The 21,403-nt window shown below is 32.9% G+C and overlaps 2 protein-coding genes across 4 annotated transcripts; one reads left to right on the top strand and one right to left on the bottom strand.

Moving 5' to 3' along the window:
* Positions 1–4,071: 4,071 nt before the first annotated feature.
* Positions 4,072–8,609, bottom strand: LOC114290713 (receptor-like cytosolic serine/threonine-protein kinase RBK2). 3 transcript variants are annotated; one of them, XM_028234667.2, is made up of 8 exons: positions 8,261–8,609; positions 7,203–7,535; positions 6,736–6,990; positions 6,136–6,290; positions 5,874–5,953; positions 5,650–5,785; positions 5,124–5,273; positions 4,072–4,586 (listed from the first exon to the last, which is right to left on the bottom strand). In XM_028234667.2, exons 2-8 carry the CDS (start codon positions 7,516–7,518, stop codon positions 4,416–4,418), a joined length of 1,263 nt encoding a protein of 420 aa, XP_028090468.2. In that variant the 5' UTR covers positions 7,519–7,535; positions 8,261–8,609; the 3' UTR covers positions 4,072–4,415. The 3 variants fall into 3 exon arrangements, with proteins under 3 accessions (XP_028090468.2, XP_028090467.2, XP_082755722.1); XM_028234666.2 differs by having other exon boundaries at positions 7,203–7,520; positions 8,261–8,397; XM_082899596.1 differs by lacking the exon at positions 5,124–5,273 and having other exon boundaries at positions 8,261–8,544.
* A 9,549-nt stretch (positions 8,610–18,158) lies between these two features.
* LOC114290708 (putative LRR receptor-like serine/threonine-protein kinase RKF3) lies at positions 18,159–20,567 on the top strand. The gene has a single exon (XM_028234662.2). The coding sequence runs from the start codon at positions 18,375–18,377 to the stop codon at positions 20,310–20,312; it is 1,938 nt and encodes a 645-aa protein (XP_028090463.2). The 5' UTR covers positions 18,159–18,374; the 3' UTR covers positions 20,313–20,567.
* Positions 20,568–21,403: the final 836 nt, after the last annotated feature.

The following is a 21,403-nucleotide window of genomic DNA, read 5'->3' as shown; positions in this document are numbered from 1 at the left end:
TAAGAGAAGAGTAATGATTATGAATTGAATGTGATATTTTATTTTTTGTGACTAAAATAGTCTATTCTGTGACTAAAATAATCTATTCTGTTTTTTGTGACTAAAATAGTCAAAAAAATTTCAAATCTATCTCTCCAAACGGAGCCTGAATTGTTTGGTAGAGATAGGTAAAAACTAATTTTTAAATTTTTTAAAAAAATAAGTGATAATATAAATTAAAATGAATTAAAAATTAAAAATTAAATTTTAACTCACCTTCCCAAAAAAACAAAAAAAAAATCTAGGTCAAACAATAGCTTTCTGATCATAGGGGGTCCTGTCAGCGCGCAATTCGAGGTCCTACGGCACTCTGCCGACAACGGTCGTCCTTATCTCCAAAGCCAACGGTCCAATAACTGGAGAAATATTCAGATGCGTGCATCCTCATAGTCTTCTTCTTGTGAGGCTTTACCATTGTCTTTTCTTTTATAATTTCAGATCAGGTATAACCTGAAAAATAATTATAAATTTTATTAATATTAATAATTAAAATTATAAGTTTTTTCATCTATATATACTATTTTTAAAAAAAAATTCACTGAGGGATAATTTCTCCTTTATTATACTAATAATAATAATAAAAAGAAGATGCTATATGCCGTAGTTAATACATGAGATAATTTCTCCATTATTCATTTTTTAATGGGATAAGCTCTCCATTATTCATTTTTTAATTTTCCGTTTGAATCCATTTACTTGAGAAGTGTTCCATTTCTACATGTTGCACCAAACATAAATAAATTTAGAGATAATTTTAGAAAAATCTAACCTAAGGAGGTTTTAAGACATTGGCCTATTTTGAAAAGTGAGTTATAATTTACTTTCTACATTATAACTCACTTTCTAAGTAACTTTTTATTAAAAAGTTGATTATTGGTGAGAGATTTTGTAAAATAATTTGATAAGAATTCTTTTGTTTGTTTTGAAATATATTTTATTTTTAATTTTACTTTTTAATTTATTTGTTGACTTTTTTTTATTTGTTTAATTTTTTATTATCTATTGAAATTTATATCTACCTGTTCAATTTTTTTCTCCATCTGCTCAAAATTTTCATTTATCTATTTAAATCTATCTATGTTAATATTTTATTATTTGTTCAACAACAATAACATACCTATTTGTTGAAAATCTAACAATAACAACAACAACAAAATCTTTGTTCAAAATCTAACAACAATAACAACAAATCTATCTGTTCAACAGCAAGAACAATAACAACAAATCTATCTACTGAAAATCCAACAAAAACAACAACAACAATGATTTATCTCACTAAAAATATCACCACTAATAGCATTAATACATTAAAAAATAAAAAAAAAAAAACAAAAAAAAAACACAACTCCAAGACCAAAACATCACATCATTAATGGCGGGACCCACTACCACCTAATTAGTGGGAGCACTAATTAGTGCTCCCAAGCATTTTTCAAACAACAAAATCTATACGTGAAAAATCTAACAATAACAATAACAATAACAAATACAAATTTATCGGTTAAAAATCGATCTCTGTTTAGTGTTTATTCTTTAGAGACGATGGTGAGATCAGTACCTAATTCTTTATCTTCTGAGATTTGATATACAAGACAGTAGATCTAACATTTGAGATATACGACGACAGATCTAAGATACGAAATACATACACATATCAGATTCGCCGCCATTGTCAGAAGAGAACTCAAAGCCCTCAAGAAGTCGACGCCGATAGACAAGCTGCAGAAGTGAGAAGTGGGCCCAGAGGACCTGGGCTTGGACTTGTCTCTGCCGTTGGATGAGTTTGATTTAAAGGAATCAATGGCCATGAGGGCTTTGGCTTCGGTGTTAGAAAAGGAATGAGATATTGAGGGAGGCGCAGTTGAAGTCAGCAACGACGTCGTCAAGGAAGTTGAAGTCAAAGAATGATGGTTCGGGGTGGTGTTGATGGTGGTGTTGATGACACAGGTGTTAGGGTTCGTGTGTACAAGGATGTTCGTGGTGGTTGCTGAAAGAGGAGTTAATTTGAGTCCGCTAAATTAATTAGGCCCAATAATTCAAGATTAGTGGGCCCGAATTTATCGCAAGTTCAAGATTGGTGGGCTTAGATTTTATCGCTATCAAACGGGCTGAATCGCTCTAAGCCCCGAAAGAGTTCAGATCCACGAACTTAGAAACTTACTCGAACCCGGACTTGAAAGGGTATTGAGCTATCCTAGAGACCCGAGGCACTCGGACTCGAAAGGATTCGGATCCACGAATCTAGAGATCCAAAGCACTTAGCTTCGAATGGATTCAAACACAACCTAGAAGCCGCTCCGTTAATGAGTCCCAGAACACTTGCGGGCTCGGAGCTTTTCCGGGATCTACACACTAGAACCATGGGCATAATGGAGTTCGAACAAAAGACCCAATCCCGAGGACGGTGAGTGGAAATAAATTCACTCTTCGGTTAAACTAGCCTATACCCGGGTCGAGGTGGGACGACTCCGGGGAGTCCATGAGACTCGGCAATATTTGCGGTAGGGCGTTCTCTTGAACTACCCCTGACCCTTATGCGGCAAGACGTCCTCTGGGACTACCCCTGGTCCTTTGGGATGATTGGGGATCGTTGGTTAGGTGTGGCTAAGAAGAAGGGTTCACCGAGAGGTTGATTTCCTCTTCGGGATTTTCCTCATCCTCGGAGAGGTCACCTCCTTGGACAAGGTGGTTAGAGAGAATATTCCTCATATGCCTTGCACATGGGCTCCATCCTACATCATGAGGTGCCTATAAATAGCACCCACCCATAGCTTTACAAGGGATGGATTTTGGAGATTTTAACTCTTGGGAAATAACTAATTTCCCTTCTCCATTATCAACCTTGGGAGTGAAAGTTGGAGATCCATGGGAGAGCCATGCCATTATTCTCTCTCTAGCCATTTTGCTTTCTTCTTCACCAAATCTCTTATCTCCATCATCTCCATTACTCTTGTGTTCTTAAGTTGAGACTATTGAAAAATCTAAGTCTCTCATTATCTTCTAGAGACTTCGAAGTTGTTCTTCAAGAATTTTTGAAAATCTTCGAATTTTCCAACCGTGTTCTTGAACCTTCTCCTACAGTTACAAAGTAGAGGGCCTTGGCGGCAGAACCCTAGCTCAAACCCTAGCAGATGAAGAAGAGAGGAGAGAGAGAGAGAGAGTGGTTTGTTTGTCGCCACCACCGTTGGCGAAGTAGAGAGGCTCGGAGGCGAAACCCTAGCTCGAACCTTGAGAGCGAGAGTGAATTGTTTGTTGGCTTTATATACCATATATACAGGGATACTATGATTATTTTGCAAGAGCTTATCCTTATAGACAAAATATTTTAAAATGTGAACCTTTAGATAAAGAAAATTCAAAATTGAATTTATGAGCAAGTGCTCATAAATTTAAGGTGAATTATATTGACTTATAATATTTTGAAGAAATATAATAAAACATCTATTTGACATAATTATATCAATTTCTCTTCTCTATTAGTAATAATAAAAAGACTAGACTAATACGAATTCTATATAAAATATACCTTTTAATCTAAAAAAAATGATAATATTATTTTTTTTCATCCATATCAACAACAATTTCTAATGAAAATATTATGTGAATTAAAAATATAATTACCACATCGATCATTCAGGGGAGGGGTTCCGTCGAAGCAGTACTTTGAAAAAAAAAATTAAATAACTTCGATGTTTTGAGGGAGTCATCCTTGCCATACACAATATGCACACAAAAGAAAAGATACAAAAGAAAAGATACATCGATCAATTACCACATCGATCATTTTTTCATTGATGAAAGGCATCAATGATACATGGTGAGGAAATCAAGAGTGGTAGCAAGAACTTGTTATTGTTGCGATGGGGCGGTGTTTGGGAAGAATTTTTCTTTGGTTTTTTTTGTTTTTTTTTACTAAAAGACAAATTGATTACAAAATAAAAATAAATAAATTCAACCAAAATATCACATCAAACCGCATAATTATTTCACTTTTTCTCTCACAAACATCACATTTAACTAAAAAAAATCTACTTCGCAAAATAAAAAAATACTTTTACCACTTTAGGATAGCAATTATGAAAATTATTTTTACAACTATGTACAAAAATTCACAATCTAAGACTTCCCTGTATTTGCCTCCCCCTGTTGCTCTCTCCCATGACATAAACATGAGATGTTGTAAAGAGATTGAGAAACATCACTCTTTTTCTAATAAAAGAAGAAGAAAAAAACCTCTTTCTGAATTCTCTCTCTCGCACCCTTTTTTGTTGTTTTTTTGATAACTGAGAATCGATCCTAGGCAGGGTCGTTTAGACAAAGGCTCCCAAACCAGTTCTTGTGATATCATGATGGTTTTTCTTAAATCATTGGGGATTTTAAGGTTCCAAAGCCGGCTGTTTCGGCCGATGTAGACTATTGAAGTCACTTGTTCCATTGTACCCCTCTGTAGTGAAAAGCTCTACATAGTACCTCTTCCAGAAGGATGGCTTTTGATATTTTTGCACCGACTCTAGGCTGCCTTGGCTGCCCTTTAGCAGCTGCACAATCTGCAAGCGCAAATCAAGTTTAAATGATGTAGTGTTTGAAAAAATTTAGGAACACATAAACCGATCACAAAATCAAAGACAACCCTATTAGTTTATGTGTAAGTAGAAAAACCGATAGTACTGCACATATTAGAATAAGTGTGACACCAACTAAATCACAAGCATAAAACACTTCTTACTCTGATTGTGGGCTCCCACTTCATATAATCGTGTGGGGCCCACACCTTTTGCGAGCAGTGTTTAACATAGTGAAATAGTTGGCGTCTGTAGCATTGTTGTATTAGAACCGCACATATCAAACTGACCTATTTACAAAAATTCCAACTTTTGCCATATAAATTCAACTATCTTAGACAGACACATTATATTTCCATCTGTTGAAAAACAGAACACAAATTCAACCATATAACAAGGCCAACCGGAACATAAAAGGGCCAAAGTCTCAAGGTCTGTATTCTAAATTTAGTTTGTAACTTGTAAGTGGAATTAACACATCATCTACATAATTTTCATCTGAGTAAGGTCGGCAAAACATGCCTGTCTCATTCGAGGCCGTTGAATCGAAGATTGTTGTATGCACAAAAAAGCAGCCAACACCATGAGGTTCATCTGTATTGAGTCGTAGTCATCACCAAGCGAAGGATCAACAAGCTCCTTGATGTTGTTCTTCTTGAGCAAGGGTTTTGCCTAAAAGGTAAATTGGAATGCTCAATGTCAATTCAGCCAATTCAATTAGTAAAGGTGTCATACGAAAGGGGATTTGGAGGTTTTTCTGATGGGTAGAGGTGCTATGTTACTGGACTTTGGTGCGTGTGCATATCTAGAGGTCGGACACATCAAACTCCAAATTTTAGGATATACGGAGTCCAAATTGGAAAAAAGAAAATTTATTCATGACATATATCGCATTATAATACAATCATTTTACTATAATTTTAATATAGTGCAATGTAGAATATAGAATACAATGATTTAATTTTACTTACTAACAGAAAAAACAAAGAAGTGTATGCTTCAAACTGAAAGTCCATGTACTGTAGGTGAGGGGAGAGCAGAGGTTTACCCAAATGACAAGGCTCTGCTTGGAGTAGTCCAGAGCTCGACGCCCAGTAATAAGTTCCAAGAGCAGCACACCAAAGGCATAAACATCGGTTTTTTCATCTACTATGCCATGCATTAAGTACTCAGGAGCAAGATAGCTGCAATTGGGAGAAAAAATTAAGACAATGTGTAAGTAAAATCTTGTGCAGATGATAGAGAGATGACAAGTGTTAGGTTTCCAATTACCCAAATGTGCCTTCGAATTTTGATACTGTATGATGAGTCCATTGCTCTGGAAGCCATTTTGCAAGCCCGAAGTCACAAATCTGAATAAAAAATGGTTATCCTTTTGAGGTTCAAAGCTCCCAAAAACATCTTTCAAAATGCATATTATTTTTTTTTTGGTTTGGTCATGTTACAAAGTTAAGATCAAATTTATTATCATTTGCTACCTATACAATTATGTTCTTTGTTGATGAAAGTTCAAACATGAAGATTTAAAGATTACCTGAGGCTCAAAGTTTTCTGTAAGAAGTACATTTGCAGCCTTGATGTCTCTGTGAATGATTCTCCTTCGACAACCCTCGTGAAGGTATAGCAAACTATCGGCTGTTCCTAGTGCTACCTTGTACCGAATACTCCAGTTGAGTTTCTCCTTTGAACCTACACAAACAATTTAAAAAATCATACTAGATTAAGATTGCATACATCTTACCCTCCCAGATGCTGCTTTAGCATAAGCATTGTGCACTAAGTCATCTTTATTTCTATTTTTATAAAAGATTAACTGGTGCAGAACCAGGAAATGAAGAAGCAAAATTAGGATTTTTGAATTCTCTCAATCAATATTCATTAATCAAACAACGAGTATTTTCCATACACAATATTCATTAATCAAACAATGAGTATTTTCCATACACAATCCCCACAAGGAATTGAGGGGGAAAAAAAAAAGAAATTAATAAAATTAGAAACAAAATCTGCTAAAATATTTGACGCCTTTTGTGCCTAAAATAGGTCTTCATGCCTTCCTTTCTTGATCCCCATCCCTTTACTTTGCAACATATAAAATTTGGAGAAAAATTGGGATTGGAAAGAACAAACCAACCGTGATGAAGGAGAGAAGCTAAGCTTCCACGCGGATAAAACTCTAGAACAAGGTACATTCCTCCTTCAACTCCATAACCGATCAATTTAGCAGTATTGGGATGGTTCACATGGGCCATAATCCCGAGCTCACATAAGAAGTCTCCTATTCTCTCATCAGGCAGTCCTCGTGTCAGCCGCTTAATCGCCACAACCTGCCCATCTCGCAAACGTCCCTTGTAAACCTCGGCATAACCACCCTTTCCAATCAAGTTCTCTGAAGCACCAAAAAAAAAAAAACCAAAATAAAATTGGAACATGAGAAAGCCTAAATGCACAAAAGATTTTCACTCACATCCATGTTTCATTATGTGAAAATCTGCTATATTCCTAGCATAGCTGTTGGAACATAAGCACAATTTCCATAGGCTATCAGGAAAGCTTTTATAACTTTAAATTCAAATTCAAATTTTGAAGTAAAGGATGAACCTTGGCTGAAACAGTTGGTAGCGGTTTGGAGTTCAGAGAGGGTGAAATTCTTCTGCTGAGGCAAATCAGTATCTACAAGGGGATCCAAACCCGTGTTGATGTCTTCTCTCAGGCTACGGCTAATTCGCCATAAGGGTGTTTTTGATCTAATCTTCAATAATTGGACAAAACCACCCCATCGAGAGGTGGGCTTCGAGTTTTGTTGAGCTTCAGATTCAGATGTGCTTGCTTTGGAAGAGACTGTTTCGGATTCAACGGTCCTTAAATAGTCCTCAAGAACTCCATTAGGTGAGTACACATCATCCTTCGCCTCCATTTTTGAAAATCACAATTCTGTCAAGAAAAACCAATTTGTAGCAAGATTGGGACTGTAAATTTCATAGAGGGTAAGTGCATATACATGAAAATGGTTTCAATTTTTCTCTAAGTAGAAACAGAGACGGAGAACAGAGGATTCTTTTCTTCTTTTTTTTTCGCTGTCGAATTGTAAATTAGTCTAACTCGATGAGCAAAGATCAACAAGCTACTGCTAATAATGACCCATGGTAGAGAAATTCAAAATCAGAGACAGTTCAAAGAAAGACTAAGAAATGTGAAACAAGCACTAACGCATATGAAAACACAACAAAAAATCAAAAACCCCGAAGAAAACAAATACAAGGTGTTCTGGTCAAGTCCCAGAAAAGATTAGGAATATTATGAACTAAATTTAGGCAAGTGTGAAAGAAAATTGGAACAGAGAAACCAAAAGGGGCAAAAAAAAAATATTTTTTTTTTTGAAATTTGTTGTTAACCTATTGAAAAGTGAGGCCTAAAACAGAACAGTAATCAGAGAATGTTTAAAGAAAACAGGAAACCAAAAAGGGCAATTTAAAAAAAAAAAAAAAAAACTGTTTTGTGATATTGAAACAAGACTGTAATTTCAATTGAACCCAAACCAGAAAAGTTGAAAGTAAAAGAAAAAAAACTGGTACCAGTGATACGTAGCCATCAACTGAACAGGGGTTCCTAGTTCAGAGAACAAGAGGAACAAGATTTTAAAGATGTTTTTGGCTTACCATGAAAGAGAAGCTGAAGGTTGTCGGAGATCTTCGGTTGAGACAGAAGAGAGAGCTGAAAAGCAAAGGCACTGCAGCAACCCAGAAGAAGCCAGAGAGAGAGAGAGAGAGAGAGAGAGCAGGCTCAAAGAACTTCCACAACCACAAGGACAACCATTTCTGCAGTTTTTCCCAAGTTACTGCTCAATGATACGTTGCTTCTTGCCTCCAATGAATTTCTAACTTCTTAAAATATTCACCCAAATTTCCAAAAATTGGTAGTGAAATTATATATAATTCTGCATAATTAAAACATAAAAAATATGGGTTATGTTTAAAATAAATCATATAATATATTTTCTGTATACTTTTTTTATGTAGTGTTCATATTGGTATTTTAATTTTTTTTTTTTTAAAGGTTAAGGACTTGTTTGATTTAATTTTCAAAATATAGAAATTAGTTTGATTAAAATAAATATTAAAATATATTTTTAACTTTTAAAAAAGATAAAATTATATAAAAATAATTAATATTTTATATTTTTTTCAACAAATTAAATTCTAACTTTTTTATTTTTTTTTTCCTGAAAATATATTATAAAAATCAAATCAAATAGAGCCTTCATTCAATATCAATTTTATTATTTCATTGTATTTTTACTTTATATTTCACATTCAAATACCAACGTTTCGTAACTAACTACTTTATCCTGGTCGCACAATAAACAAATGAAAAGAAAAAAAGGAATTGACATCCACTTTATTACATGATAAATTTGAAATGGAAAAGACTATGGTCTCATTCGGAGTTGTGGGAAAGTGATTATAATTTATACCTTAATAATTTATAGTATAAATATAAATTAATTTTTTACTTATAAATTAAGTTTTTCTTCCCCACTTAAAGAATAAGTTAATTTTTTACTTATAAAAAGTTGTAAATTGTATTATTAAGCTGAACCAAACTCATCAAAATAACTTAAATTAAACTAAAAGTTAAAATAAATTGGAAATAAACCCTACCAAAAGGCCTATGTCAAATTCCACGTAGACATTTGTCTTTTCGGATGTAACTTTATTGTAGAGCGGATTTTGTTACTTTTTAAAATGCCAATTGAAATTTAGGCCCTTTTAGGTAGTGAAATTTTAGTTTTTTTAGGTTAAAATTTATAAAATAAATAAATTAATTAATTAAAATAATAAAATGTCACATATTAAACTTATAATCATTTTACTTTTTTTCTAATAAATATTATATTTAATTATAAAAAAATTTAATTATCTTTCTAAATATAAAAATTTTAATCTATTAAAATAAGTAAAAACTCACATAACAATTTTTTACCTCTATTTGGCAAGTTGGTTCTTGGGCTTTTTTGGCTATTTTAGCCACAAAAGATAAAATAGGCTATTTTAGCCATAACAAACAAAACATCACATCCAATCCATAAGCATTACATTCTTCTCTCACAAAAAAACTCAAAAAAGTCAAAAAGCCAAAAAATTCTTCCCAAACCAAGCTTTTAAGCCCAGACTAAAATAGCTAAAAAAGCCAAAAAGCCAACCCACTGCTCAAACGAAGGCTAAAGTACTCGAGTGATGTTAGGTGCTTGAGAAATAGGTGGTGGAACTTTGTCTAAATGATGAGGTTTTGATGATATGGTGCTGATGCGGGATATTTTTTTTTTTAAAAGATATTAAACTTAATTGTTGTTTATAATATATGATTTTTTGAGATATTTTATTAATTTTTTAAAATAAATTTTATATCTTTAATAGCACCAGTATTTAGTAAATTTTGTAAAAAAATTACAATGTTAAATTCTAAGTTCATACGAAAATATAATTTTTTTAATACTATCTTAAGGCTCAAAAAATTTCTCTAACTTCATTTTATATTTTTAAAATTTTAATATTAAATCACTAGGAAATTATTTTTTTAAAAAAGCAATTTAAAAAATCCATACTCCATTTTTGCCTTGGAAAATTGCCTTTAACTAAACAAATTATTGTCATTATTATTTCAATGCTTTCAAAAGCCACATGATCACATGTATTTCTTGTATGCAATGCTTTCAAACTAGTTATACTATCAATTTAATTAAAATAACTAATAAAATTATAAAAAATCTTTCTACCAGACTCGTCGAAAGACTAACTAAAATAGTTTTGTAAATAGTGACTAGCTATTTCTGTTGAGCTAAATCATTTATTTTTTCATTCTCTTTCTCATAAAAATATTAAATGAATATTGTAAAAGTAAATAGCTAAAATAAAGAGAATTATTAGAGTATACATTAAAAAAAACGATTAGTTAAAATAAGAAAATAAGATTTTAAGAAATTTTGACTAGTATTGCTACTGGAGATCTAGTGTCCAAATTTAATAGTTGAAAATTGCTTTTAGTTTTGAGGATCGTTTATTTTCAGAAGTAGAATGGAAGAGATTAATAGTGGAGAGATTAAGTAAAATTATGTTTGTTGTAATGATAGTTATTGGTATAGGAATTGTTAAATTATTTTTATATAAAATAATAATTCAAATAAAAAAATACAAAACATTAAACATTAATGTTCAACAAAAATGCCTAACATGTAAAAAATTAAAAAAATAGAAAAAAAATAAAATAATGATTTTTACTTAACAAAAAATTAAACATTAATGTTAAAAAAAAATAAAAATAAAAACCCAAAATGTAAAAAATAAAAAACAAAGTCCGGCGGACTATTTTTTTAAAACCACCTCTACCTCCTCTATCCCAATTCCCTTTCCAAGGCCCAACCTAATCCGGACTTCCATGTCATTCCCTCTCCCAAATTTGTAAATAAACACAATATTAAATGAGTCTCACCTCTATCCTAATCGTATCCTTCCCTCTATATCCCAAAACAGACGAACCTTATTGTCTTTAATAAAATGGTTTAGTAGACTTGTCAAATGTGTAAATGCTGATAGAGACAATGGGTTCAATTTTATTCACAGTATTAAGATGGGTACATTTTAATGTTAATTGGTAGAGATACTATTTGAGTCCTTTAGCATACCCTCTTTCCTTCCTTTCTTTGTTGTTTTAATTAGTTTCACTTATTTTATAAATTTATATCTATTTATTTATTTTTTAATAAAAATTAAATCCCACTCGTTAACACACGTTTATAATGAAACACCCTTATAATCTTAACTAAAAATAAAGGTCATTTTTTTGACTTTTTCAGATTCTTCTACATATGAATTGACTAAAGTTTTAAAAAAAAAAATTACACAAATTTAAAAACAAAATACTAAAAATAAAATAATTTTTAAAAGGGACTTTTTTAAACTGAATTTCCAACTAATATGTGATTGTTTAAGGTATAAGTTGTGTCAACATTAATTTTATTCTTGTTTGGTTGGTGTCCGCAATTCCAACTTATTACGTTAACTACATAGATTTTTTTATTAGCTTTGCTTTCTTGACTAACCCTTTTGGTTAGATTTTGTTAAGATTATAATAATATCTCTTCCCACTAGCCAATCTCAACCACCACTCCTCTTCATTTCTTTTACTTTAATTTGGATCTCTCTCTCTCACTCAACAGTGGAGTGATCAAATTGAATAGAAATAGTGCATATAAAAATATTCAAAAAAATTATTGTATATTTCAGATATGCATATGGTGGGATCTATATGTATAAAATTGACTATGAGGGTGCGTTTGGCATACGTTAAAAAAGGCACAAATTTTAAATAAAAAAATATATAATTTTTTTAACTAGATGTCAAACGGGACCTACAAGTCAGTTAGTACTCTGACTTTCAAGTCAAGTTACATTTAAAACCAATCATATAAAGTTGTTTAAAAAATTGACAAAAATACCACTACAAGAAAAAGTACATTTGGCGATTAAATTTTTAGTCGCCAAAAGTCTGTTTTTAGTCGCCGAAAGTCGAGTTTTTACTTTCAGCGACTAATTTTTTTAGTCGCCCGTTTTGTCGCGTAGATATGATCGCCAGAGGTATTGGCGACTAAAATTTTTTTAGTCGACAAAAAATAGCTCTTTAGCGACCAACGATTTAGTCGCCAATAGTGATTTACACTTTTTTAAATCACACATTTAGCGACTAATCTTTTTGTCGCCAATAGTCCATGAATCGCCGACTAAACCGTTTAGTCACCCAAAATAAACACTTTTTTAGTCGCCAAAGGTGCTTCCGTGAAAAAAAAAAAAATCAACTTTTTTGCTTTTTCTGTGATTTAAACCGCCAACCTCTTCCACATTCTAAACATTTAGCCACACACTCTCTCCACTATGCCACTACAACACCACATAAACATATATGCAACATATATTATTTATATACTATATTGACCCGTATTAATATCTAGCTATATATATAAAAATAATTATATTTATTCAATATAATTTATGTAAAAAATAAATTATTTACTAAAAAAAAATTAGATCACTTTTGGCGACTAAATCTATTTTTTAGTCGCCAATTGTATAGTTTTGGCTACTAATTATATTTTTCTCGCTAAAAAAAATCATTCCAGCCGAAAAACCTCCACTTTTGGCGACAAAACTGAAATTCAGTCGCCAAAACCTCTACTTTGGACGACTAAACTGCATTTTAGTCGGCAATTCTTGACTTTTAGCTACTAAATTTTTTTTAGTAGCAAAAAGTTTCACTTTTGGCTACGAAATTGATTTTTGTCAATAAAACACGTATAATCGGCGACCAAACTATTTTTTAGTCGCCAAAACCTATACTTTTGGCTACTAAATGTTTTAGTCGCCAAAAACCTTCTCTTTTGGCTACTAAAACTTTTTTAGTAGCTAAAACCCCTATATTCAGCGACTAAACTGACTTTTAGTCGCTAAAACCCCTACATTTGGTTACTAAACTGTTTTAGTCGCCAAAAGTGTTCACTTTTAGCGATTAATTCCATTTTAGTCGCCAATTCTGCTACTTTCAGCGACGAAAAATTCATTTTTAGTCGCAAAATTTGATTTTTCTTGTAGTGTACTAAAGTGAGATCTTAATAAAAGTATAAGGGACAAAGTATTATTAATACTACTATGTGGTTGTTCGTTGACTTTTGAAACGAAATTATCTAAATGGACTTAATTACAATTTAACTTGAAATCTAAGAGATTAATTGTGATAATTAAAAAATTAAGAGACAAAATTGACATGGGTAAGTCCATAAAGATTAGAGCCCACCATTTAAGGCCCAACACATATCTCAAATGCTGAAACCCAGCACTACCGAAGCCCCATGTAGCAATTAGAACCAATGACATCAAGACACATAGCAAGAAAAGGGCAAGCCACATCAGCAGACAAAGATCTGCAAAGTTATTGCCACTGCACATCGCTATTAATGAGGCCCCCTTACAGCATTTATTGCGATAACCCCTCTCCGTCGGGACAACACGCCCTCACCCTGAACAAGGTAAGCTACAGCATAGACTTTCGGCCAAGGTGACAGGTCGGAAGAGACAACGTAATGATTACTAAAGGATATAAGCAGACGTCGAAGACATGTAGAAGGTTAAGCTTTTCTATCTCTACTCCATCACTACACTTCACTTCTCTTCCTAATTTGCTCGTCGGAGGGTTCGCTGGGGGACTCCCCGTTCTCTATTGGACTTTTGTGCAGGTTCCCCCGTGAGCTTAGTCATTCGGACGTAGGCTTGAGGAGCGTGGATCAATCCGACCCATCCTGTCATCACGAAATGTATCATCAAAAATAAAATTAGATATAAAATACAAAGTTGCAACATATAATTTACTTCTATAACTTGATCCTTATGTGGGGCAACTATACTCTATACTGTATTATATTATATGTGTTTGATGTCATCGTAACTTAGAGAAAATTCAAAACCTTAATCCTCACGTTTTAAATGCTATATATAATATAACCTTAATGTCACCAACAAAATCCTATAAATTGATTAAATGAATGATCCAGCTAGGTTAAGGTTTATGCCACGAAGTTGCCCACTTAAAATAAAACAAGCTTACATCATCAAAGAGGTAATATGACATGAAGTTATCTTTCTTTACAAATAAAAAATAAATAAAAACAGATGAGGGAACAACAATTATAGATAAATTATAATCATGATCATAGAGACTCAATCTTAAGTCACTTGATGTCGGGTCTACATCCATTCTTAAGTCTATTTTATAATTTTTTTTATTATATATATATATATATATTTAATTATCGTTTTACTCATTTTGGTGGAAACTTTTTATTTTTATTTTTTATGAATCTTTATTCTTAGAAAAAAATTGTGTAAAAATGTTTTTTTTTAGCGTTAAGTTGCAAATTTGAAATTAATGTGTAACTGATTGTATTAGTAGTGGTGGTGGTGGTGACGACAATAACGTGGAGACATTGATAAGACCTTGGTTAATTTTTTTTTTCACCTTTCAGAAATACAAAACATTTTCGGCTAAAATAAATTTGATTTCTATTACGACAAAAAAAAATCCTAAAATTTTTATTTTTCATTATATCAAATGCTAAAAAATAGACATATCTTTTAGGGGAAGGAAGTCTACAACGTATATCTCTAAAAAGGTGTACATCCTAAGAAAATTGTGATTTTTTCTAGTGAAATGTACATATGAATGTTTGTGGCGTTTGCTATTTCACTTTAGGGTAATGTTAAGAGTGTACACCATATGCAAGTTATGTTATTTTTGAGTTTTTATTTTTTTGAGCAAATGTCATTTGTAGATTTGATTATCACACATGCCATAACTCAATATTTATGAGTCATAACTTAAAAAAAAAAAAATAGTTACAACCAAACATCACATAAGATATAACAAAAAATTCTTGATGTCATTTGTAGATTTGATTATCACACATGCCATAACTCAATATTTATGAGTCATAACTTAAAAAAAAAAAATAGTTACAAACAAACATCACATAAGATATAACAAAAAATTCTTGAGTCATAATCAAAATAATATCATAAATAATGTCACATTGAGACATAACTAACAATATAACTGAAGATACGAAAATAGTAATTAAGGGTGCATATGGTACATACTCTAAAAAATTGGCCTTTACTTTGTGATAAAGTTACGAATAGTAAATTTATGACACTTTGTAGTAAAAAAAAATTATGATGTTTTGTGATTTATGTGTTACGAAATTCTGTAAAAAAATTATGAAAGTGTACTTATCATTTTATTTTTTTTGAACACCATATATATTCTTTTAGGAGCGTACATTATAACATTTCTCAACATGCTATAATCTTGTTTAACCTAGGCTCCAATTTTTTTATTTATTTATTTTTAATTATTATTATTTTTTTTCATTTGGGAATCAAGGCTTCTCTAAAGGGACCCAACCCAACAAGAAGTTGTTCGATGATCTTGTAGTACTGTTCCATAATACATAAGATGAGCCGCTTGTCATGTTGTCTCCAAAAAATAAATAAAAATACAAAAGAGATAGGATTTATTGTTTTAGCAAATTAAATTCAAATTGGAGCAGAACATGATTTGCCCAGGAGCAAATTATAATGTTTCTCAAAATGCTATAATCTTGTCCAACCTAGGCTTCTCTAAAGGGCCCAACCCCAACAAGAAGTTTGATACGGTCACCATTGTCAATCATCATCATCATCATCATTATCATTAATTAATAATTAATCAATCAATTTTATGCATAATTACACAATTTATCACACCAACTAAAAAATGCATTAATTAACGGGATTAACTCGATTGATCAGAATTTCTGTACTTCACTAATAAGTTAGTAGTTTGAATCTCTTTACTTGTGTATAGATCTTATTTTCCGTGTATTAATTAGGTTATTCTCTTCTACTTTAGGAGTTTCTTTGTAAAGTTTGTATTTCATCTTTATTACTATGATTATAATTCATTGGGTTTTATTGTAATGTCTTATATGAATCAAATCTCTAATAAAAAAATAAAATAAAATAAAAACCCTAAAAAATGCATTGGGCTTTGGTTGGGCCTGGTCCTTAACCCTAATGTCTGGGAAAAACAACTGGTAAACCAAATCCAGTCCAGAAATTGATTGAGCGGGGCCCATAAATGGAAAGCCCATGATCTGTCAAAAAGCCAACAAGCCCAAGCCCATTTGAAAATATCCATCTCCAAGCCCAAAAGTACACCACCCTCGTGACTTCCTTTTTATTTTTTATTTCAACAATAATTCATCCCACTAAAAATATCATCACTAATAGCACTAATGCATTAAAAAAATAAAAAAATAATAAAAAAAATACAACTCCAAAATCAAAACATTACATCATTAATAGCGAGACCCACTGCCACCTAATTAGTGGGAGCACTAATTAGTGCTCCCAAGCATTTTTCTTTTTATTTTTGAACGCAGACCTTCGTGACATCATCCTTCAGTAGTTCTCGTTTGACTTTTGACTAAAACACAGTCTTACCTCTTTCCTAGTAGACACGTAAGGAAAAAACGTGGAAAGTGTAGGGCCCTGTTTGGATTTCCCATTATTCTTTTTTTTTAAAAAAATTTTAAAAGGGCTTTCTTCGAAACCACCCTCTTTGTCTTTAGTTAACTACTTTCCTGTCGGCAGGCTAAAGTCAATTCCCTTCCTGTTCACCCAAAACAGCCCCTAAATTAACTCCCACCATCACTCTGTTTTGTTGACGATTAGGGCTGTAAAAATAATAAATCTATTCAAACTAACTTTATATTTAATTCGTTGAAAGTTTAATTTTTGTTACGTAAAGAAACTAATGTTAAACATGTTTTTATTTTTAATTATTTTTTAAAGTTAAATTAAAATAATATATCAAGAATGACAGCGTCTCTCTCTTGGGCTGCCTCTCACACACAATTTCTCCTAAATTGTATTTATTAAATATATTTATATTTATATAATATATAATTTAATTTTCATAAGTGTAATAAAATTAAACAACTAAAAAAATTGCACTTAATATTATTTTTAACATATGTATTTTCATTTTACACATTTTAAATTTTATCACTCATAAAATATTATCCATAATATACACTATCATTTTTCATTTTTTTTGTCAAATCATTTTTAAAATTATAAAATTAACCTATTCTCAGTCCATTTCTTATTTACCTTGCCCTCAATGTAATACAAGTTGGGACAATTCACTCCCTTATAAGTTACAGCTTGCTATTCAGTTTAAAAAGTTTATATACTATAAAAATTAGTGGTATTTTGAGAAGTCGGTAAAAAAAAATTTTTTTTGTGACTTTTTGACTTTTTTGTGTTTAAAAAGTTGACTTTTTGTGACTTTTTATGTAAAAAAGCTAAAAAGTCAAAAAATTAATTTTATTAGGAAGTTTCCAAAACACCCCTTAGTCACTAGCCCGTTAAGGTTTTGAAGAAATATATCTAGGGCTAAATTATTAATAGATTTTAATATTTAGATATTCTCACCAAGCTTTATTGAAAATAAATTTTAATAAAATTATCACTCAAAATAATTTTTTGTGATGAGTTTTTTACATGTCGTTAATAATTGACAATTAATAATGATTTTTTGTTACAATATATTTATTTTTATTTATTTAAGTACTTACTTCCTATTCACATTAGTTTCAATGGACAGATAATAAAAAATAAAAAAAAATTAATATAATTATATAAAACATATAAGATTAAAGTCTTATTTGTCATCTTCTAAAAACTCAAAAAATAAAAAATTATTATCTTATTTAAATCATATTACCTCTCTATCATATCACTTTAAATTTAACGAATACTCAATTCATATTTCATAAAAAAATTAAAAATACACTTATTATTTAAAATATCTCAAACAGTCCCTCAATATGTTTTCATCCAATCTTACTAGAGGCAAATATAATTTATTTTAAATTTGAAGTATTCAAGTCCACGTGACGCTTATTGAAAACTTGATCCAGCCCAGGTGCACCCCTTAATAAATAAATTATTCTAACCCAAACTTCTATAAATAGAAGTAAATAAAAAACTATACCCCAAAAACTTCAATTAGTCCACTCATTTTTTCCAAGCTCTCTCTCAGTAGTCTTCTTCAATGAAGCAGCCATTGCAGCAGCAGCAGCAGCAGCAGCAGCAGCAATACCAGTGAGAGAGAGCTCCCCAGATGTCCCTCCTCTTCCTTCTCTTTCTCTCTCTACAACTCCACCTCTCTCCTCTCTCCTCCTCCTCCTCCACCACCGCATCCGCCGCCCGCCACCTCCACGCCACCGCCTCATCATGTCCTCTCGATTTCGACGTCCTTCGCCGACTCATTCAATTCTCCAATCGTCCAAAATTCGACTCCGTTTCCATCTCTTGTCACTACATCAAGGCGGGTCTCCGACTTGTTCAGTCCGAGTATCTCCGAACCACCAACAATTTTCTTCCTCCGATTGACTCCGCCGAGTCTTGTTGGGTTTCGTACCAAACCCTAATCAACGATTTCTTCCCCAATTTCAATGATATTCGCAAAATCTGTGGTTTCCAGACCTCCTGGATCGCCGAGGGTTGTATGAACATCACTACTCGTGATGACTTCGAAGGCAATGTCTCGAAATTGGCGTTAAAGGATGCCGTGTCGGCGTGCAATCAATCTCTTGGTAACGGTTCGCCGTGCGCTTCTTGCACCACCAGTCTCTCGAGCCTCCAGCCTTCGAATTTGAAAGGCCGATCAATCGGAAACCTCTCCGATTGCACGGCGTACCCTTCGATTTACGCCGCCGCGTTTATCAATCGTTTCGGTCCAACCGACGAAGGTACTTCCCAGTGTCTGTTTGGTTTTGATTTTTCTGATTTGAGCAATTCGAATGGTAGAGTTAGAAAAATTGTGATTTGTGTAGTTGTGATGGGTTGTGGGTTTGTTTTGTTTCTGGGTTGTGGTGGGTTTTGGATTTTACGGCGAAAACGCGAGAAAATTAGGGAGAGAAGTAAGGTTGATCAAGAGAGAGAAACTAATTTAGCTTTTGGAATGAATTCAATCAATGAAAGTACAACTTTAGTTAGGTACACATTTGATGAAATTAGGGAAGCAACAAAGAATTTCTCTAGGTTGAACATAATTGGGAGAGGTGGGTATGGGAATGTTTACAAAGGGGTATTGCCGGATGGCTCTGAAGTTGCGTTAAAGCGGTTCAAGAATTGCTCGGTGGGAGGCGATGCAGTTTTCGCCCACGAGGTTGAGGTCATTGCAAGCGTTCGACATGTGAATCTCGTGGCTTTGAGAGGGTATTGTACTGCTACTCCTCCTCTAGAAGGCCACCAGAGGATAATTGTGTGTGATTTGATGAGGAATGGTAGTCTTCATGACCACCTATTCGGGTTTGAGGAGAGGAAGCTGAGTTGGCCAACTCGCCAGAAGATTGCGATTGGAACAGCTCGTGGGTTGGCCTATTTGCATTATGGTGCCCAACCCAGTATAATTCATAGGGATATTAAAGCTAGTAACATACTTTTAGATGACAAGTTTGAAGCCAAGTTGGCAGATTTTGGCCTTGCGAGGTTTACCCCGGAGGGAATGACACATTTGAGCACTAAAGTGGCCGGTACAATGGGTTATGTTGCGCCTGAGTATGCATTGTATGGGCAGTTGACAGAGAGGAGCGATGTTTACAGCTTTGGTGTTGTGTTTCTTGAGCTTCTGAGTGGAAAGAAGGCGATTATGGCGGTTAATGAAGGGCAGCCCTCGCTTGTGACCGAGTGGGCGTGGTCCTTGGTAAAGAAAGGCAGAGCTTTAGATGTGATTGAAGATGGTATGCCAGATTTGGGACCTCCAGAAGTTATGGAGAAGTATGTATTAGTAGCAGTGCTTTGTTCTCACCCACAGTTATATGCTAGGCCAACAATGGACCAGGTTGTAAAGATCTTGGACATGGACACGGACTTGCCGGTTCCCTCTATCCCTGAGCGTCCAATTCCTCTAAATGCTGATATTGATGATATCGAGAGGTCTGTGAGCAGTAGTGGTTCGGGTAATCTATCCACTTCTACTGGATATCGGACATACACGCTTGAGAATGACTGCGCTTCTAACCCTACAGAAGGGGAAAGTTCAGGCGGTGTATGAAAATGAGATAGATTCTCTCGAGTTGACTGGAGGGTTCGATCTAATTTTTTTTTGTCACGATTCACTTGGTTGGATCAACAAGATTTTTGAAGTCTTGTAATTTTTTTTTTTCCTCCACAAGTTTTAATTATGGTCTTGATTCATTTGTGGATTAATTAGAATCGCTTCCCCTGTAAAGAAAAATGTAGCAGTAGGTTGTATAGCCCTAGTTGATTTTATTCATTTTTAATGAAAAATAGTTCATAATTTTGAGTTTGTTGTCTACTTGTCATCTTCTTTTTTGTGTTTTGGATTTGGGAGCTTGCTTTGTACCACAATTTTCAATACATCAGATCAACACCACAACGGAGAAATTACAGGTCATTTTTCTTTTTCAGATTTACTACCTTGGTTCTTTTGGCAAATAACACTCATCAAAAATGTTTCTAAAAAATAAACTTTTTTTTTTTTTTTTTTTTTTTTTTTTTTTTTTGTGTGGGTATTTTTTGATGTTTGATGCAAGGGAACACGAAACATAAGCATTGGTTCAAGTGATGAATGATGGAGGGTAATTCTGCAAACTTTGTGGCTTATTCTTTTTTGCTGTTTTCTCTCAGTTTGTGGAAGTGATGCAATTAATCTTGTTTAGAAACTTGTAATATGAAAATTATGGAATTTTGCGGCTAAGAATATTTTGTTTTCACACTAGCTGAAGAGAGCACATCCTAAATAATTCAACTTAGAGAAACTTGATCCTTTTTCAAAACTATGTGTTGGATTGGGACTCCACCACAGACGCACAATCCTTTGACCTGTCTCATTTTTCTTGCCCACCCACCCAAACATTTTTCTTCCAAATGTTTGAAAGGTTTTATGAGGAATAGTTAACATGCTTAAAATAATTGTACATTCTTTAAGGATTTCAAATAGTCATTTGAGAGTATTGGCAGATTGGATTGGATAGGTTACTATATGCATGCAAGTTAGATTGTTTGTAGTTTAAATCTTCAATCTGTCCAAATAACTGACCCGACTTACCAATACTTATAAATAACTTAAAGGAGAAATTACATTTAAATGAGAACAATTCAAAGTAATTGTATTTTCATAGA

The sequence above is a fragment of the Camellia sinensis genome, chromosome 12 (assembly GCF_055761805.1).
Source record: "Camellia sinensis isolate YWXY chromosome 12, ASM5576180v1, whole genome shotgun sequence".
NCBI classification, from domain to species: Eukaryota; Viridiplantae; Streptophyta; class Magnoliopsida; order Ericales; family Theaceae; genus Camellia; species Camellia sinensis.
Note: the sequence above shows the minus strand (reverse complement) of the source record. Positions and strands in the feature narration are given on the sequence as shown.